The sequence below is a fragment of the Abramis brama genome (genome assembly GCF_963993115.1).
Source record: "Abramis brama genome assembly, chromosome: 22".
Taxonomy (NCBI): domain Eukaryota; kingdom Metazoa; phylum Chordata; class Actinopteri; order Cypriniformes; family Leuciscidae; genus Abramis; species Abramis brama.
This window is the reverse complement of record NC_139984.1, coordinates 23,842,559-23,859,905: the sequence shown is the minus strand read 5'-3', so window position 1 is coordinate 23,859,905 and position 17,347 is coordinate 23,842,559. Positions and strand designations below refer to the sequence as shown.

The following is a 17,347-nucleotide window of genomic DNA, read 5'->3' as shown; positions in this document are numbered from 1 at the left end:
GCGTGTATGCTCAGCACGTGAGAATCACACACCGCCCTTCTGTCTAGTCTATATTGTGTTCTAAGTCCAGCTTTTCTGGTAAAGTGGGTTGGAATTGCAACTTAATAGGCGAGATAGTGAGAGGGGTTGGGCGATTTACTGTTGTAATTGAACTTTTTGGCCTTATGCAACAGTCATTTACATTTTTGCATGTTTTCTCTTTAAACGTGTTGACTTGTTAACAGAGTTTTGCATTGCTGTTGAACAACATTCTTATAATTATTGTGAGCTCATATTTTAGTACGTAGAATATTTGAACACTTAAAAATGTGTCACACAATGCAGGACTATTTAAGTGCACTGCAAGGAAATCTGAAATGTGATTAGAAAAAAATGGTGATTTTTTTTTTTTTTTTTACAGCATTAATTTCCCTTATTTAATTTTAACTTAAAATATTGATGTTTAATTAAAAACAATTGTCAGCTACCTTGTTACAAATACAGGAAGAGATAAGCTTGCCACAATGCACAATACAAGGGAATCTCTCTGCAACACGAAACTAACTACTACAAACACCCACTACTTCCTTTAATGCTGTTGACATTTCTTTAATGCTACTGACATTTTTACCTGCATAGTTTTGAATGGCATTGAGATCGAGATCTAAAGAGACACATGACTGTCATGCACTTGTGGGGGCTGCCACGACATATAATATTAGAGTTGTAGAGCAAACAGTAAAAAAAAAGCTTCAAAGATATTTATTTTGTGATAAGGAGCAGCTGACTGTACATTATCCAGTGTATTATGCTGCTAATTACCCAATAACGATATAAACAGACATATTGATTTGAGTTTTTTTAATATAAATATTATATTTATTTTAGTTCTCTGGGACAAAGACTGATTATATAGATTAGCAGACCTTATGCAAAAAAATTACAAATTAAATCAAGTATTTGAGATCCATTTAATCAATAATGGTATTGGTAACCCTCATCTATAATGAAAAAAACAAAACAAATTTTTCCACCTCAGCAAATGGACACATTGGCATGATTGAATGTGCATCTGTATTGTATAAATTCTGGCAACTGTTTCTGAATATAAGAAAACAATTTACGGTTCAAAAGAGTGATGTCATGGTTTATTTCTTGTTTTTGTTGGTGGTCTCAAAGACAGTGTACTTTACCGAGCCACAAGGATCCCAATAGCCCGGTGTTTTAATGGACTAAGTGTTTGGTGAAGCAGAGATTTGTCTCCCTCCATAAAACAGAGCTATGCATGCAAATAAGTGATGAGAAAGGCCAGAATCAAATTACCACGCTTCTGTGCTCAACCCAAACAATTAGAGATGGAGAAAGCCAGAGAGAGAGAGAGAGAGAGAGAAATAGAGAGAGAGAATCCAAGACCTGCAGCCATCAGCTTCAGTCAACTGACTGTTAAAACTGTTGTGAAACAAGACCATCAGAAAATATCAAACATGACCATCCTGTTTGTGTTACGCGTACTGTCATTTGGTTGAATATCATGAAAAACAATTTTCATGTGTCATATTTCACCCTAAACTCATAATATAGTATGATATTAGTATGTTAATTTCAACATTTACTAATAAATGATTAAAACCTGAGCTAACATGAACTAACAATGTTGTATTTTAATCAACTAAGGTTAACAAAGATTAATAAATACTTTAACAAACGTATTGCTTATTGTTAGTTAATATTAGTTAAGACGTTAACTAATGGAAACATAATTATATATTATTTACCTTAAATTATATTTGCAAGTATAATAACAAAGCTGAATTTAATTCATGCTGATTTTACAAAATTATTTTCCTATCTGAAATCTATTTTTCTTAGAAAATTTTTCTTAAGTCCCCCTGTGGTGAAAATCAAGCTTTTAATGTTGTTTATATGTCTATGTGGTGTTTTTTAGTATGCTTTAAGACAAACCATGTACAAATGCATAAGTCATTACCATTGCTGAGTATTTTCTCCTTAAAACTGCATTGAACCAAAGACATTCTCAAAACGTTTAAATATGTAATTTTAGTGATTTTAAGATTTATTTTTGGCATTTTTTTGCCTTTTTATTAGAATAGACAGTAGCTAGACATGAAGTGAGGTGGGAGAGAGAGAGAGAGGGGGAACGGGATCGGGAAAGGTCCACCAGTCAGGACTCGAACTCGGGTCGCCCGAAGCACAACAGCTCTACATGCCGACCAAAAATGAGTTTTAAGGGATAAAATGATTGACTACAGGGGGACTTTAACTGTATTACAGTGAGAATGAGATTTTCCCACAGATTTTAAATTAGAATAAGAATTTAAAGGGAAAACTTCAACTGACTTCGAGTCAAAATACAAAATACTACCTTGACTTGACATTTCTCCATTTGAATGTAAATCTGCCATTAAAAATGTGATTTAGTAGGTATTATGGACATTTTATTAAATTACATGACTAAATGTTTTACCTTTTTCAGAAGATTATCTGTGAGAGAAAGCATAACTTATAAAACCAGCTTAGGATTTTTACCTCAGGATGTTTGATTTAAATTAATATTTTAGCCACGAAACTCGCATTCTGATTTGTTCGTTCAATGTGATGTTCTCAGCTGATTGATTTTGCGTATTCATTACTATTTCCCTTTATAACACGAAACATCCAAACGAATGCATCTCTACACACTATGCAAATTCTTATTAACCCTCCGTCTCCCCAGCACCACCTGCCTAGATGTGCTACAGGGGTCTCCCTCTCTCTAGCAGCAGCAGCATATTAATTTTATGTTCTGATCATTCAGTACTTGCTCTGTAGCAGCAGCGTAGCAGTTCTAGTCTGCCAATACCAAACCTGTACATTCGACTTTATCTTTCAGAAATGACTGATAAGACTGTAGTGTGTATGTAAAATTTGTCTGTCATGCACCGGCTAGCTTCCGCTGTAAACAAGAAAAAAGCATTGCTTCTGTTTTCCCAACTTTCTCTCTCTCACACACCCACCCATACATACACGGAATAGACCACACAAACAAAGTTCCTTGGCAACGACACTAACCTTTTGAGGGAATTAACTGAGAACGGTGTGACCCTTTGTTAGCTCACATCACATGAGAGGAGTGGGTGTATGGGCTTCATTCAATACGACAGCCTTTTCTGTCGTATCAGAGTTTTTCAGCTCTCACATTCTAGGCAGAATATAAATTGCCATTAAAGTGGATTGTACCCTATTTCATGCTGACAAACTTTCATAAGAGGTTAGGTTAAGGAACTCCTCCTGATGTTCGGACTAGAGCTTTGCATATGTTTGTTTGTTGGCTTATTTTCTGTGTTCACAGTCAAGTGCAGGATCACTATTATGAAACTTTTACTTTGGCTACTATGATTAGTTCCAAAAAAAGATCTGTAGACGTAACACTAGGTCACCCATTTATTCTCGCTGTTTGGCTTCTGTAAAAAAGTTTGAAGAAACCTTAATAAATGTGCATAGGAAGAAAAACTTTAGCCTGGCACTAGCATGCTAATCTCTCTGGACAGGCTTTTTCCTTAATGAGAGTGCTGATCCATTTTCCATTACAGATGAGAGCCAGAAACATAGTGTTTCTGTACAATACACACACAAAAAGATAGACATTGTGTGTTTCATTTAGGTCCTTGAATCAATGCCATGTACACACTTTCATTTTTAGTATTTTAAGCTGACATTGAACATTCTGTCAGCATTCCACCGGTGTCATACACAAAAACATAAGATTCATCTTTTAATTGGGAGCACAACTTTTTTGGTTGTCGAGACCACGAGCAGTGTGCGTTTGATGTTTTCTGTTCACATAGTTTTGTTTTCTTGAACATGACGCAGTGACTATGTAAATGAGGGATTTTATGTTGCATGCTTATTTACATAGCCAGGCTGGCATACATTATAGTCTAAAAAAACCTGTCAGAAGAATGTTCATATTATTAATGTATAGATAATATTGCAAATATATAAATTAAATAAATTAAATTAAAAATAAATAAATATATAAGTTTGGGGTCTGTAAGATTTGTTAATGTTTTTGAAAGAAGAATTCTCACCCAGGCTGCATTTATTTGAAACAGCAATTTTGTGAAATATTATTACAATTCAAAAGAATTGTTTTCTATTTTAATATATTTTCAAATGTAAAACTCTCCTGTGATGCAAAGCTGAATTTTCAGCATCATTACTCCAGTCTTCAGTGTCACATGATCCTTCATAAATCATTCTAATATGCTGATTTGGTGCTCAAGTAACATTTATTATTATTATTATCAATGTTGAAAATGTTGTGGTTGTACTGCTTAATATTTTTTTGTTTAAACAGCATTTATTTAAAATATAAATATTTTTGTAAAAAATGTATTTACTGTCACTTATGATGAATTTAAGTTTTTCCTTTTTCCTTTAAAAATGCATTATATACTTTTTTGTATTTAATTTTTACAAAATTATTGTATAATGTGACTGTACAGGGCTTTTTATATTTATATACGCTATAAATACACTGTAAAAAATTTAACCGGGATTTTTACGGTAAAAAACCGGCAGCTGTGGTTGCCAGAACTTTACCGTCAAAAATACGGTAGCAACCCGTTATTGGTTTTACAGACTTAACTTAAAATGTACAGTAATAAACCGTATTTTATTATCTGATATAATGTGAATTTACCATCCTATTGAAGTATTAATATCTGTTTTGTACCATAATACACTGATAACCACCAATCACAGCAGTGATGAGAGTCACATGATCAATCAAAGCTCATCACAAGCAGCTCTTCCACAAGAAAGTTAATACTATAGAAGCTGCACAGTGTCATTCACACAAACATTAAACACCATCACGGTAACACACATGAAATTTTAAAAATGCAATAAACATTAATTTAACAACATTAAATGTAACATAAAACCCTAATGTACATAACTGATTAGAAAAAAACGAAGAAAACTATGAAGAAACATTCAACAAAAATACATCAAATGTGAAGTGTCACACAGGGAATTGTGGGAATGTCAATTTACGGTTTTTCACTGTAAATTATACAATGAGTTGTTCTTTTTCACTTTCAAAAACTGTAAATTTAACGGTATTTTACAGTAAAATTACATAAAATGTACCATTAGATCTATCACAGTTATTTACCGTATATAGTACGGAAACTTTCTGTTAACCAATTAACAGTTTTTCACTGTAGTCTTTTACCGTTAAAATTACGATCATTTTTTACAGTGTACCTTACGTAATAGAAAAAAAGAATGGCAAATTATTTTGACACATTTAGAGTCTTTGCTCAGCCTTAAAGAAGAAAAAAATATCATTTTGGACACCAGAAAGTCAAAAGGTGAACTTTGAATTGTTACTTTCTTTTATAAAATGGTTCACCATGTTCATGGAGAATTTTAGTATCATATGGTGTAACATTATTCATGGAAAATGTTTTCAAAGCATTTATGTTATGTGCCAGAGGGGATGTTATGAGGCTGACAGCAATGTGCATGCATTGTATTTCCATAATTGTGTCTAGGCCTAAAGATTTTCTTTTCGCTTTAAGTGCATGAAAACTGTATCTAAAGTAAAGATGGATTGGCTTTTAATCTGTCTGTTTGCCTCTCACCAACCTTTCTCTTTCCCTCTTTCATTGTTATTCAGAGGCTCTGGCGTGATGTCAGACCCGGGCGAGTCAGATGATAGAGAGCTGAGGCCCATAGACTTCATCCAGCTTCAGCAGTACATTGACTGTGAGTCTGTGATGCCCACACATCCCTCCCACTCTCACTAAATGCTCGGCATCATTACAAACCATGAGTCACTCTCAGTTCTTAAGTGCGAAATGACACTGTATTCTAAGGGTCAAAAAAACATGCCAGTCGTGTGCATCCAAGACATCTGTGAGCCCGGTTTACTTACAGTTTTTCACTTGCTTAAATATTTTATACATGCAACTAGTGGTGGAAAAGACTGATTTGACTTGATTTGATTGACACCATTCAAATATTTATAATGTCACTAAAATGATGTGATTATTAAAAAGAAAATGTGCAAAAATTCACTTTGATAAAAAGGAACATTACGTTTCTCACTAACATCTCTAATTTAAAGAGGCCATATTATGCCATTTTACAAAGTCTTGATTTTGTTTTTGGGGTCTACTAGAATAGTTTTAATGCTTGAATGTTCAAAAACACATAATTTTTTACATATTTTACATTGTTGCAGCACCTCTCATCCCAGTCTGTCAGTAACGCTTTGTTTTGTGCTCTATGAAGCCCCTCCTTCCAAAAAGCACAATGTGCTCTGATTGGTCGGGCCACGAGTGTTTAGTGTGCCATTTGGGACAGGGCCTAACGCAACTCATTCAGGCCTTTTTTTTCATATACCTTGGGCAGTAATTATTTAAATGAGGAGTATTGTGACATATATGTCCCCAGAAGAAAACTCAAGACTATAAAAGAGGCGTTACATGGAGAGAAAGTGCTTATAGATAATTACTCCCTTTAGAATTTTGTGCTTTGTAACTTTGCCGGTAAAACAGCACATAACACACAACTAAATAAAGTTGAAAATGTAAAAAAGCAAAATAGGTCCTGTTTAATGGAGCCTGAAAAGTTTGATATGTTGATATTATAGAATAATTCAGTATTATTATTCAGCAGTATTATTAATAATGTTAAAGGCTCATTGTTACAATGCAGTATGTTTTCATGTAGGCCTTCTTAATATATTGGTTAAAATATTAAAATCACTGATATTTTGGTTTGAGTGATGTGCAATTGACACTTTTCGCACACTCTCACACCACACACGCAGAGAAAAATTGCGAAACAAAGAGGACACTGAGACCGACAGACAAGACAGAGCAGGTTACTTTTGACATGAAACAAATTCTCTGTTCTCAAATTATGTAAATTTTATTGCGAAATGCAAACAATAAATACCGTTTGGCACTTGTTAGTGACGTGACAGATCACTGTAGTGCCTCAGTTCAAGCGGCATGTGAACTGATCATCACTCTTTACTACTAATTAATAAACACGAATGAACAATAGGTATGTTGAAAGATACAGTACAACTTACCGAAATACATAATATCGATCAATCAGTGTTATTCAGCCATGGAAAGAAGTCAGTAAAACCTATGTCACATAACGTTACATTTACCTCAGGAAAGCCATTTAATGACCATAGCACGTTAGTTGGCTAGAATAATTAGCTATAGAGAGGAGTATTTTGCTAAATATGTGCACTATATTACTTGTTTATTATATTTTTACTTATTTTACTTTTACTTTATATATCATTAAAATATTATAACGTTGTTATTATAATAAAAACCTTATTATATTTAATTATTTGAGTTACTATTTTTAACTGTTAATAATAATAATAACCAGCTGACAGGGCTCTCAAATGTTTACAGCATTAGGTGAGATTTTTTTTCTTGAGAAAAATTATCAAGATAGGTATTATAGGTATTATAAATACCTAATATCTATCCAAATGAATCTATATTGAATCAAGATCGGTATCAAATCACAAGAATTGAATTGAATTGAAATCAAGAAATGTGTGTCAAGCAATAATAAAAACTAAAGCCTACCAGTCATTGTACCATGTAAACATTGTACATGTTGTCACTAAACTTAATAAAATTCTGTTCAGTTACCAAATGTTTTGATAATCATAATACATTTATTGTGGTTCAAGGTCTTTCCACAATTCTCACTCCAAGCTAAACTCAAAACTTGGCAGCCCTGATAAAAGTGTTTTTGTACCTCGTTTGATAGTATGTGGAGTTAGCAATGCCAAGGTCATGGGTTGAATTCCCAGAGAACTCAATATATATATATATATATATACAAACTATAATATATTTTTATTTTAAATTCTGCATTTAAAAAATGTGCATGAAAGAATTATTTTGATAGCATTTTTTGAATGGCGATCAATAAAGTAATATAGTTTTTGCAGTCATGTCCTGTAGTTAAAGCATCTGACCAGCATAGGCTAACATGCTAATGCTAAGCAGCCAAACTTTGGTGTCTCCATGCGTCTCATGCATGATTGAGGGATTTTAAAACAGTAAGGTGTTGTAGGTATTTGTCTAAGTATGTACTGAGTTTCTGCTTAGCTTATTTGTCATGCAGAGTTGATGCAGATACAGTTCATTAAAAGGTGTGATGTCTGTGGTTCATTGTTCCAAAATGTCATCTTGTCCATTTCTTTTTCTTATTCTCTCTTTCTCTCCTTCTCTGCCCCCTCCCACTCGCCCTTTCTATCTCTCTGCAGACTGCAGTCTAAAAGTAAAAGATGTGTTAAAGGAATTCAATGCAGATGGTAGGCTGGCTAAGTACAGACACGGAGAGGTGAGTGAACTTGCTGCCAGGAGCCGAACTGTCAGCACTCTGCTTTTACAGCATCTTAGTCCAATTACCCATGAACAGATCCATCCATCTCTGTAATGTAAATCACTTCACGTCTGGTCAAGCATATCAGAGCTCATCCGCTGGATGATTCAACATGTACCTGCTTAGTTAGTGAGTGTTTAGTTTACCTCAGTACTGATTTTAGTGGCGTTTCCCCACACAAAACTTGCTGCCATGATGTTAAGGTGTTGTGGGTGGTTGCCAGGACACTATTTTTCTGCAGTTCAGTGTTGCTTTGTGTTTACTAAGGTATCTGGGTGGCCAGAGTCAAATTATCTCATTATACTATTGTAGGGATTTTTCACTTGTTTTTTCACCTTGTAGGAAAAAAAAAAAAAAAAGAAAGAAAAAAAGGGGGGGGGGCTTTAAAGGGGTGGTTGATTATGATTTCACTTTTCTAACTTAATGTTGCTGTTTGAGCATAAACAACATCTGCAAAGAATTTTAACAGCATTTGGAATAAAAGACCTCTTAAACACATTTTTATTTGCTAGAGGGATTCTATAGCGTCTACCCGATTTCATGGGCTCGAATTGACTGAAGAAAGGATGAGAACTATCTGCAAGAATAGTCCTTGCCTTCTTCTTTGCCCTTTCAGCATAGAGCTGTACTAATGGCCTCTGTTGTCTGCCAACTATTCTGCTTGCCATTGTCACAATTCTGGCAAGTTTGTTCTTAGATCTGCAGTTTAAATGATCATACCAGGTTGTGAGATGAAAAGTTAGTACGACGCTCTAAGTTCAAAGCAAAGAGAGATATTTTCTTTTAAAGAAATTGCTTTTTATGGACTACAACAAAGGGACTACATGAGCTTCCTCCCAGGTTAGTGACATCACAAACCCTAAAATTTACATAAATCCCGCCCCCGGAGCACAATTTATAGATTATCAAGACAGAATATGCTAATCAATGACTAGAAGATAACTACACATAAGCTACATAAATTCATCAACTAACCATTCAGAAATGTCGTCTATATGTTGTCACTTCTTCTTGAGTCTCTCCATCTTTCTGGTTCCGGTTTGAACATAAAAGGCTAAAAGTTTTTAAAATTTTCAGTGGATGTCTGTGTGAGGTAATCGAAGCTGTTAAGGACACAAGTTGTTGTAGCTCCGCTCTCTGTGCCGGGAGCAGCAGCTCATTTGCATTTAAAGGGACACACAAAAATGGTGCATTTTTGCTCACCCTCAAAAAATTACAACTTTAACATGCTATATAAAATATCTGTGGGGTATTTTGAGCTAAAACTTCACATACACACTCTGGGGACATCAGAGATTTATTTTACATCTTGTGAAAAGGGCATTATACCACCCCTTTAAATTAGTAACATAGTCAAAACTTTACTGAAGAAAAAACTGACACATTCATCTACATGCCTTCAGCCCTCTGATTGATAGTTATAGATAGTCAGCCCTCTGGTAGATAGAAGTAAAAAATCAAATATGAGAGAGAATCGAATATGATACACCAGGCTTTTGTGAGGAACATTTATTTGATCTCCCAATCATCAAAATATTGCACTGAATTATGTTTTGCTCCTCACAATAAAAACTACAGAGTTTTGATCATAAGCATTAAAATATCATCTTACTAAAACATATTATTGGGAGATACAGTGACAACTGATATTCATTTGCATTTTATGCAAGTAGTCTTGTATATTGTTATAAATAGCTCATTGATTTACATTCCAAGCTATCAGAATTTCATCTTAATTTTTGACCATATAGATAACAACTTCTGCGCCAAATTGTATATTTTTGCTCAATTTGGGCCTTTGAATAAAACAGTTTTTTTCTTCCTTAAGTGTGAGCTCCATATTCTCACTATATCATACTATATTAGCCATTAAAGCCTGATGTATCAAAAATACAGCACATACAAAATATATGCAAACTTTTTTTATTATTATTTTTATTTTTAGATTTTGTCTTAAGGTTCAATAAACTGTTCATCCTTGTCCAGAGCATGAAAAGCTATGTGCCCTAACCCTAAGTTTAATGGTTCTAATGACATTTGTAATAGATAAACAACAGGAAGTGCAGTGTAAAACGGGAAGACTTTGCTCAGAAGTCGTGGAATTGTTGCTCTAAAAGATTTTCTATTCAGACATGCTCATATGATAAAGATTTGTTCAGTATACCTGATCTGTGCACAAGTTTTTCAGCTGACTGTGTGCTGACTTGGCTCTCAAACACTTTAAATCAATGTATAAGAGTTTTGTTTCAGTAAATTATGTGTTTGTCTCATTCTGAGCTTTATATCTTGCTTGTTTTGGGGGACTAAAACAAAGTAAACACTGAATTATGTCATGGAAATCTTATGTTCTATATGTCAAAATGGGGAGAGTATGTGACATAGCATAACATAGCCTTGGTTTTCCTTTTTTTCCCCTCCAGATAGAACAGCAGTATCCTGAGGCATTTTAAGTTTGAATACATCTTGCTGTTTTTTTTTCTGTGTTAAGAACTAGGGCAAGAACAGCAGGCACTGTTAGTAGAACTAGGATTAGGTTTGTAGTGCAGAATCTAATTGTATCTCAATTACATCCCCTTGAGAGGGTTACAGATAATTTTAAGACTTTATAAGTATCCAATAATGTGTCCCTTCTGAATGATCACCAGAATATACATTATAAAAAAAGCCCAATGATTTATTCAAAACGCTATGTTTGTGAATTGTTTGTTTATATTTTTGTATGTGTTCTGTGTCCCTTAAATTCATAAAAGCCTTTAATGTAGCACACTCATCTTTTATTGTTCATAATGATTTTTCTTCTTCATATTCTCAGTGCATTGATGAGGAAGGTTTCCGGCTCTTCCTGAAGACATATTTGGAGGTGGAGGACTTCCCAACAAATCTGTGCCAGCGGCTATTCAAATCCTTCCAGAACTCAGAGTCGGCAAAATCAGATGAAAACAGTGGGTCATGTATAGGCTTTCATATGTACATACGGATATAAACTACCGTTCAAATATTTGGGGTCAGTTCTTTTTTGTAATAACCTTTATTCAGCAAGGATGGACTGGCCATCTGTCAAGGGTGCTTTCCCCTGCCTCTGGTCTGAGAAACTGGGATATGCTCCAGCCCTATGACCTTAGAAGGTCATGTAAGGAATAGAGAGAGTGAGAGAGAGAGAGAGAGGTTCAGCCAGGATGCATTCAATTAAAGAATTAAAAAAAGTGACTAAATATATTTATAATGTTTTAAATTAAAACTTTTTTTAAAGTTTCCATTCATCAAATAATCCTGAAAAAAGAAAAGAAAATCACAGTTTCCACAAAAATATTAAGCAGTTTCTTGAGCAGCTAATCAGCATATTAGAATGATTTCTGAAGGATATCATGACACTGAAGACTGGAGTAATGATGCTGAAATTTCAGCTTTGCCATCTATTAAAATTATAAATTAAAATATATTAAAAATAGAAAACAGTTATTTTAGATTGTAATCACATTTTATAATATTACTCTTTTTTGTGTAGTTTTGATCAGATAAATGAAGGCTTGGTAAAAAATAAGATAATCTTACTGACACCAAACTTTTGAACGATATTGTACGTGTATAAACAAATATGTAAGTGAATCAACAGAATTGGTTGCATTACTGGGAATCATGTTTATTTATTTGAACCCTTTTTATCATAGTTTGATTTTTAAATGATTTTTTAATGCTATTAGTTCATTTTGAAAAATGAACTGTCACATCAGGAATTATTCTTGGTAACACTTTATTTTACAGTGTCCTTGTTACATATGTTACATGTACTTACCATAGTAATACCAGTAAATTAAGCATAATTACATGCAACTAACCCTCAACTAAACCCTAATCCTACCCTGACCCTATAGTAAGTACATGTAGTTGCTTATTATTACTCAGTACTTAAATATATAATTACACTGTAACAATGACACCTTAAAATAAAGTGTAACCAAAGTAACTAACCCTAAGCCAAACCTTAACCCTAACTGTAACTCTATAACAAGTACATGTGGTTAATTAATATTACTCAGTACTTATTTAAGTACAATGTAACTACGTCACCTTTAAATAAAGTGAAACCTTATTCTTTTACTCTCTAAAAATAATGATTTATTTTAACAACGCTTAAAAAGCTCTGTTTAAAATAATCAAACCAATGAAATAAACGATTTCTTGTATTGTGAATATATATCTTTGTTTCTCTCTAAGGGGAAGTCTTTCTGAAGGATGTATCCTGTTATTTCTCTCTCCTGGAAGATGGGCAGCCCAGGGACAAACTGGAATGTAAATCTCAATTATTATTTTTTGCCACTTCAAATATCTAATGATCGTTAACAACTTTGCAATACGTGCCCATGTTTTTCCCCTCACAGTTGCCTTTAGACTCTATGACAGAGATGGCAACGGTGTTCTGGACAGTTCGGTGGGTGATCTTAGCCTGAAATATAATCCACTTTCAATTCCTCATGTAACTAAATCATTGTGCTCAAATTGCATCTTTTGGTAATATCTTTAACCAGTCATGTTTCCGTGAAACAGGAAGTGGACCGCATTATTGCCCAGATGATGCATGCTGCAGATTACCTTGGTTGGGATGTGTCTGAACTGAGGCCTGTGAGTTGTTTTTTGTTTGTGTGTGTGTAACATTTCCCAAGAAGAAGTGAAATGCCTATGTGCTCAACATGACTTTTTCCATCTTAACCACACCCTGTTGAAGACACATTCCTCCCTCATATAGCATGAATCAACTTGTCATGGAGAAAAATAAGAAAGGGAAAAAAATAATCTGACAAGATGTTTGCATAATGTTGCTCCTTATGATGCAAATTATTCCCTGAAGTGAACATTTAGTTACATCATGTACATGTTACAACAGAAATGCACTTTGCGATTACTCTCAGGTGCTGAAGGATATGATGACAGCGATTGACGCAGATAGCAGTGGAACGGTGTCATTACAGGAATGGGTGGAGGGGGGGATGAATAACGTCCCGCTACTGGTTTTACTGGGACTGAAGGTAGGAAAACACAAGTACAGATTCTCACACAGTTTCAGATGCAAAGTCATAGAGCTGCGGTGCTATTTTTGGAGTGTACAAGACTATTCCTCAGATTACACTGCTCAGAAGGAGTGGCAAAAGGGAACAGAGAAAATAATGTAAATTTATTGCGCTCTTTCTATCTGAGGACACATCCGATTCTGTTGTGTCTCTCAGCCTCACAATAGCGTAACAAAGGTCCTGCTGACTTTGCACTGGTTAAGAGTCAGTGACACTTCTAACACATGCTTTGCTTGCATGCACGACATGAACATTAGCAGTATTTTTCATTTTATATTTAATTTAATTTGTATTATTTAAATTTGTTATTTATTTGATTCATTTAATTTTATTTATTCATTATGTTTCAATTTATTTATCATCATATTAAAATGATTTCTAAAGGATCATGTTTAATTAATTTAATTTAACCCTGGTGCAACAGTGACACTTCTAACACAAGCTTGCATGCATGTACCCGCTTATATGCGCAAACGAATCACATTAGCAGTATTTTTTTTTTTTCATTTAAAACTTTAAGAATTTGTCAGTGATAACCCCATATTGATTTTTCTATTAATCTAAATATTGCAGCACATGCCCGTGGTGGTTCCCAACCAGAAGGAAACAAAAACATACTAGCAGTGTGCTATGCAAAACAGAAATCCCGTGCATCTCAGTAGCACGCCATGCGTAGGATCTACTTTACATAACATCTCACTAAAATAAGCATGCATCTAAAGAAGGCATTTATTCAGAATATCCCTGACATGCATCTTTCCACACAAGCCACTTGACAGCTTTAAAATGCAAGCTCAAGCTGGCATCCAGCAAGTAAGGCCAGAGCGGTAGCTGGCTTCACACTTCACGCCAAGACCTCTGTCTGTCCGCACTGTGCCAGTGCATGACCTGGAGACAAGCCACAGAGTTAACTGCCACGACTAAATACGTCTTAATACAATAAAAACCAATGTTCAACCCTTAAATTCTAAGCTAATGTCACTTTCACACTAGAAATGAATATAAGTGTAATTCACAGTTAAACCACATGCACAGTCAATGCGGAAGTTGCGATTACAAGAAAATTGTTGTTAAGACCAACGGTCACAGTCAGCTACTCATAGATCACATAGATTATTTTATTCACAGAAGGGCTAACATGAATTTAGTTGTCCTAAACTCATATTCCCGACTGTCTTGTGTTTGTGATCCAGAGCTTTGTAACCATGTATCAAAGCCAGGGACTTTCCTGTGTGCTATTTCTACCTGCCCATGCAACGCACAAGGGCTATGCTGAGCCATTGGGCACAGTTACAGCTTGGCTGTGTGGGCTACAGTTTCTGACCTCCTGTTCAGCCGCCTGAAGTTCCCGCCTGAGTCATACAAACCAATAATATGATGAATTATTAATAATTATCTGATGTGACTTACTGCATGAGTCAGTGTCCTTAGCCCACCCTAACCACCTCCAGCTGGCCATTGAATTCATAAAAAAAATTGCCAGTAGGTGTAAAATAAGGAAGCAATGTGAAATAAACAATTAACACTCATGTGAGTCACTGAAAGTGGTAAAAAACACTTTCCACTGATTATCATTTTATTTACGGTTATGTTGTCATCTGTACCTTTAATAGATGAGTACTTTTCATCTTATTAAGATAAAAAATGGCAAAAAACACCAAAAAGCAAAAAGTAGTTCATGTGACTCATGTGCTTTAATTCAAGTCTTCTGAAGTCATACGCTAGCATTGAGTAAGGATTTACAAAATGTTCCATCCAGAGTAAGCTACGACTAGTTCATTGAGTTCAACTCAAGAACCGAATCTGGGAATAAATGAGCCGATTCTTTTCATTGAAACAAATGAGCCTTTTCACAAATCAAACAGATTAATTCATGAATCACAAATTGTTCATGAATCGTGACTTATAGTGAAATTTTGCAGAAAGCAGATTTCTGTTGGTCAACGTGGCGAACCTGCATGTTGCAAAATCTGTGTGGGGAAAACTTTCGCCCTCATGTGAAATTCTCAATCGTACAGATTCCTATTGAAATGACTGATTTCGCTCATGAAACTTCACTAAATTTGAATATGAGTTAATGTTTTCACATCTTTGTTGACTCGTTCACAGTGATTCTCAGGTTAACAGTTCACTGAAGGGGGATAGTATCATTGAATAATGACTTCAATTCGGAAGACCTGGAAAAAGTCACATGGAATACTTTTATAGTGTTTTTGTTGTAATTTTTTGAACTATCATTGCTACACTTTTAAGGTGTGATTTTTTTTTTTTTTAAATATCAAAATTTTTGCTCCACAGAAGAAAGTCAGTCATGCAGGTTTGAAATGATATGAGAGTGAGTGAATTATGACAGAATTTACATTTTGGGGTAAACTTTACCTTGTCATGAGGCTATATATGTCATAGCTGTTTCTTTACCTTTTTTACCTTGTATCTACAGTAACACCCTGGTTAGAGGCACATTAAATAATGTAAAGCATTAGCCTCATAAAAACATATTTGATTTAGATTATCAAGAAAAACATAACCTGTTCCCTAACATTACATTTTTCCGCTTTCCCAAGATGACCCAAAGAGACGGCCAGCACCTGTGGAGGATGAAACATTTCAACAAGCCTGTGTACTGCAACGTCTGTCAGAATATGTTGCTGGGGCTCCGCAAACAGGGTCTCTGCTGCACCTGTGAGTGGAATTCTGGGTAATTTGCAAGAAATGTTCACAGATTGTTTTGCAAATGTAATCAATATTTCCAGACTGCCAAAAAAATGTTTAATTGTAACAACTAAAATGCTAAAATTGTCAAGATACAGTCCAGAAATCCAATGTATATTGTGGTTTATATACCTAGTGAATCATGTTTAGTTCTGATCAGTTTGTTATGACAACCATTTGCTATCATACACAGGCTGCAAATACACAGTCCATGGCCGGTGTGCCAATAAAAACCCGGCTCCTTGCACCCGCACATATGTGATGTCAAAGAAAGAGACAGGGGTAAGCACACCTTTTTCTTTTCTTTTTTTAATTTAACTTAAAACCAATATATTAAAGTATATAATATATAGTAATATGCATACAACATTAAAAAAATGCACAAAACCCTTTCGTGGTACCTGTATATGTTATATATTAAGAAAATTTGAAAACTATTTATAATTAATTATAAAAACCTGTACTAAAATAAAACTAACAAAAAAAAAATAGTAATACATTATTTAATTACAAGAAATAAAAAGAATAAAGTTTAAGCCTTGCCATTTTAAATATTCAAGCTCAAGAAGACGCAAAAGAGAACTCAGTTCGTTACTGTGCGCAAACATCAGAAGCGCGCGCCCAAGTATCCACGTCTCAGACGTGTATCTGAGCCCATTTTGAATACTGAATTGAGTTCTCTTTCACGTCGTCTTGCTCTTGATCAGACGTATTCAAACTAAATGATGTCATTGCCCGTCTTGGCAAGCATCCTTGTAAACATAGTCAGTTATGTCTTAAGTGAACGTAAACAGTTGAGAAATAAAATGCATAACAGTATATTGGATCTGTGTATTAGCTCTTAAAGTGACAGCAGCCTAATATTCCTGCTGCTGTCTGTGTTTTTAATGTTAATCAAACAACAAAAGACAAAGAACAGTCACTTTTTGCTCTTGACTGAATAACTGTTTATAACTTTAATAAGGATTAATCTATGTTTCATGGCTGGTAAAAAAAAAAAAGTCATAGGCTTATTTCTTAAGTCACCGTTTTTTTCAACTGTGAACATTATCCAGGTCCTGTGATGAGGCAGCCTCACTAAGGTCATTTTATTGTAAATCCGACATATTGGGCCTAGTGGAGAAGGGACCCTCCTCAAGCATCTCCTA

General features: G+C 34.6%; 1 protein-coding gene across 1 annotated transcript in view; it reads left to right on the top strand.

The window, feature by feature from the left end:
* dgkaa (diacylglycerol kinase, alpha a) overlaps positions 1-17,347 on the top strand; it is a 32,130-nt gene that overhangs the window by 7,837 nt on the left and 6,946 nt on the right. Inside the window, exons 2-10 of the mRNA XM_084099293.1 lie at positions 5,666-5,754; positions 8,303-8,379; positions 11,234-11,363; positions 12,637-12,711; positions 12,801-12,850; positions 12,967-13,041; positions 13,329-13,445; positions 16,052-16,169; positions 16,393-16,481. Of these exons, the coding sequence (XP_083955419.1) occupies positions 5,679-5,754; positions 8,303-8,379; positions 11,234-11,363; positions 12,637-12,711; positions 12,801-12,850; positions 12,967-13,041; positions 13,329-13,445; positions 16,052-16,169; positions 16,393-16,481 (807 nt within the window). The 5' untranslated portion in view covers positions 5,666-5,678. The remainder of the gene's footprint in view (positions 1-5,665; positions 5,755-8,302; positions 8,380-11,233; positions 11,364-12,636; positions 12,712-12,800; positions 12,851-12,966; positions 13,042-13,328; positions 13,446-16,051; positions 16,170-16,392; positions 16,482-17,347) is intronic.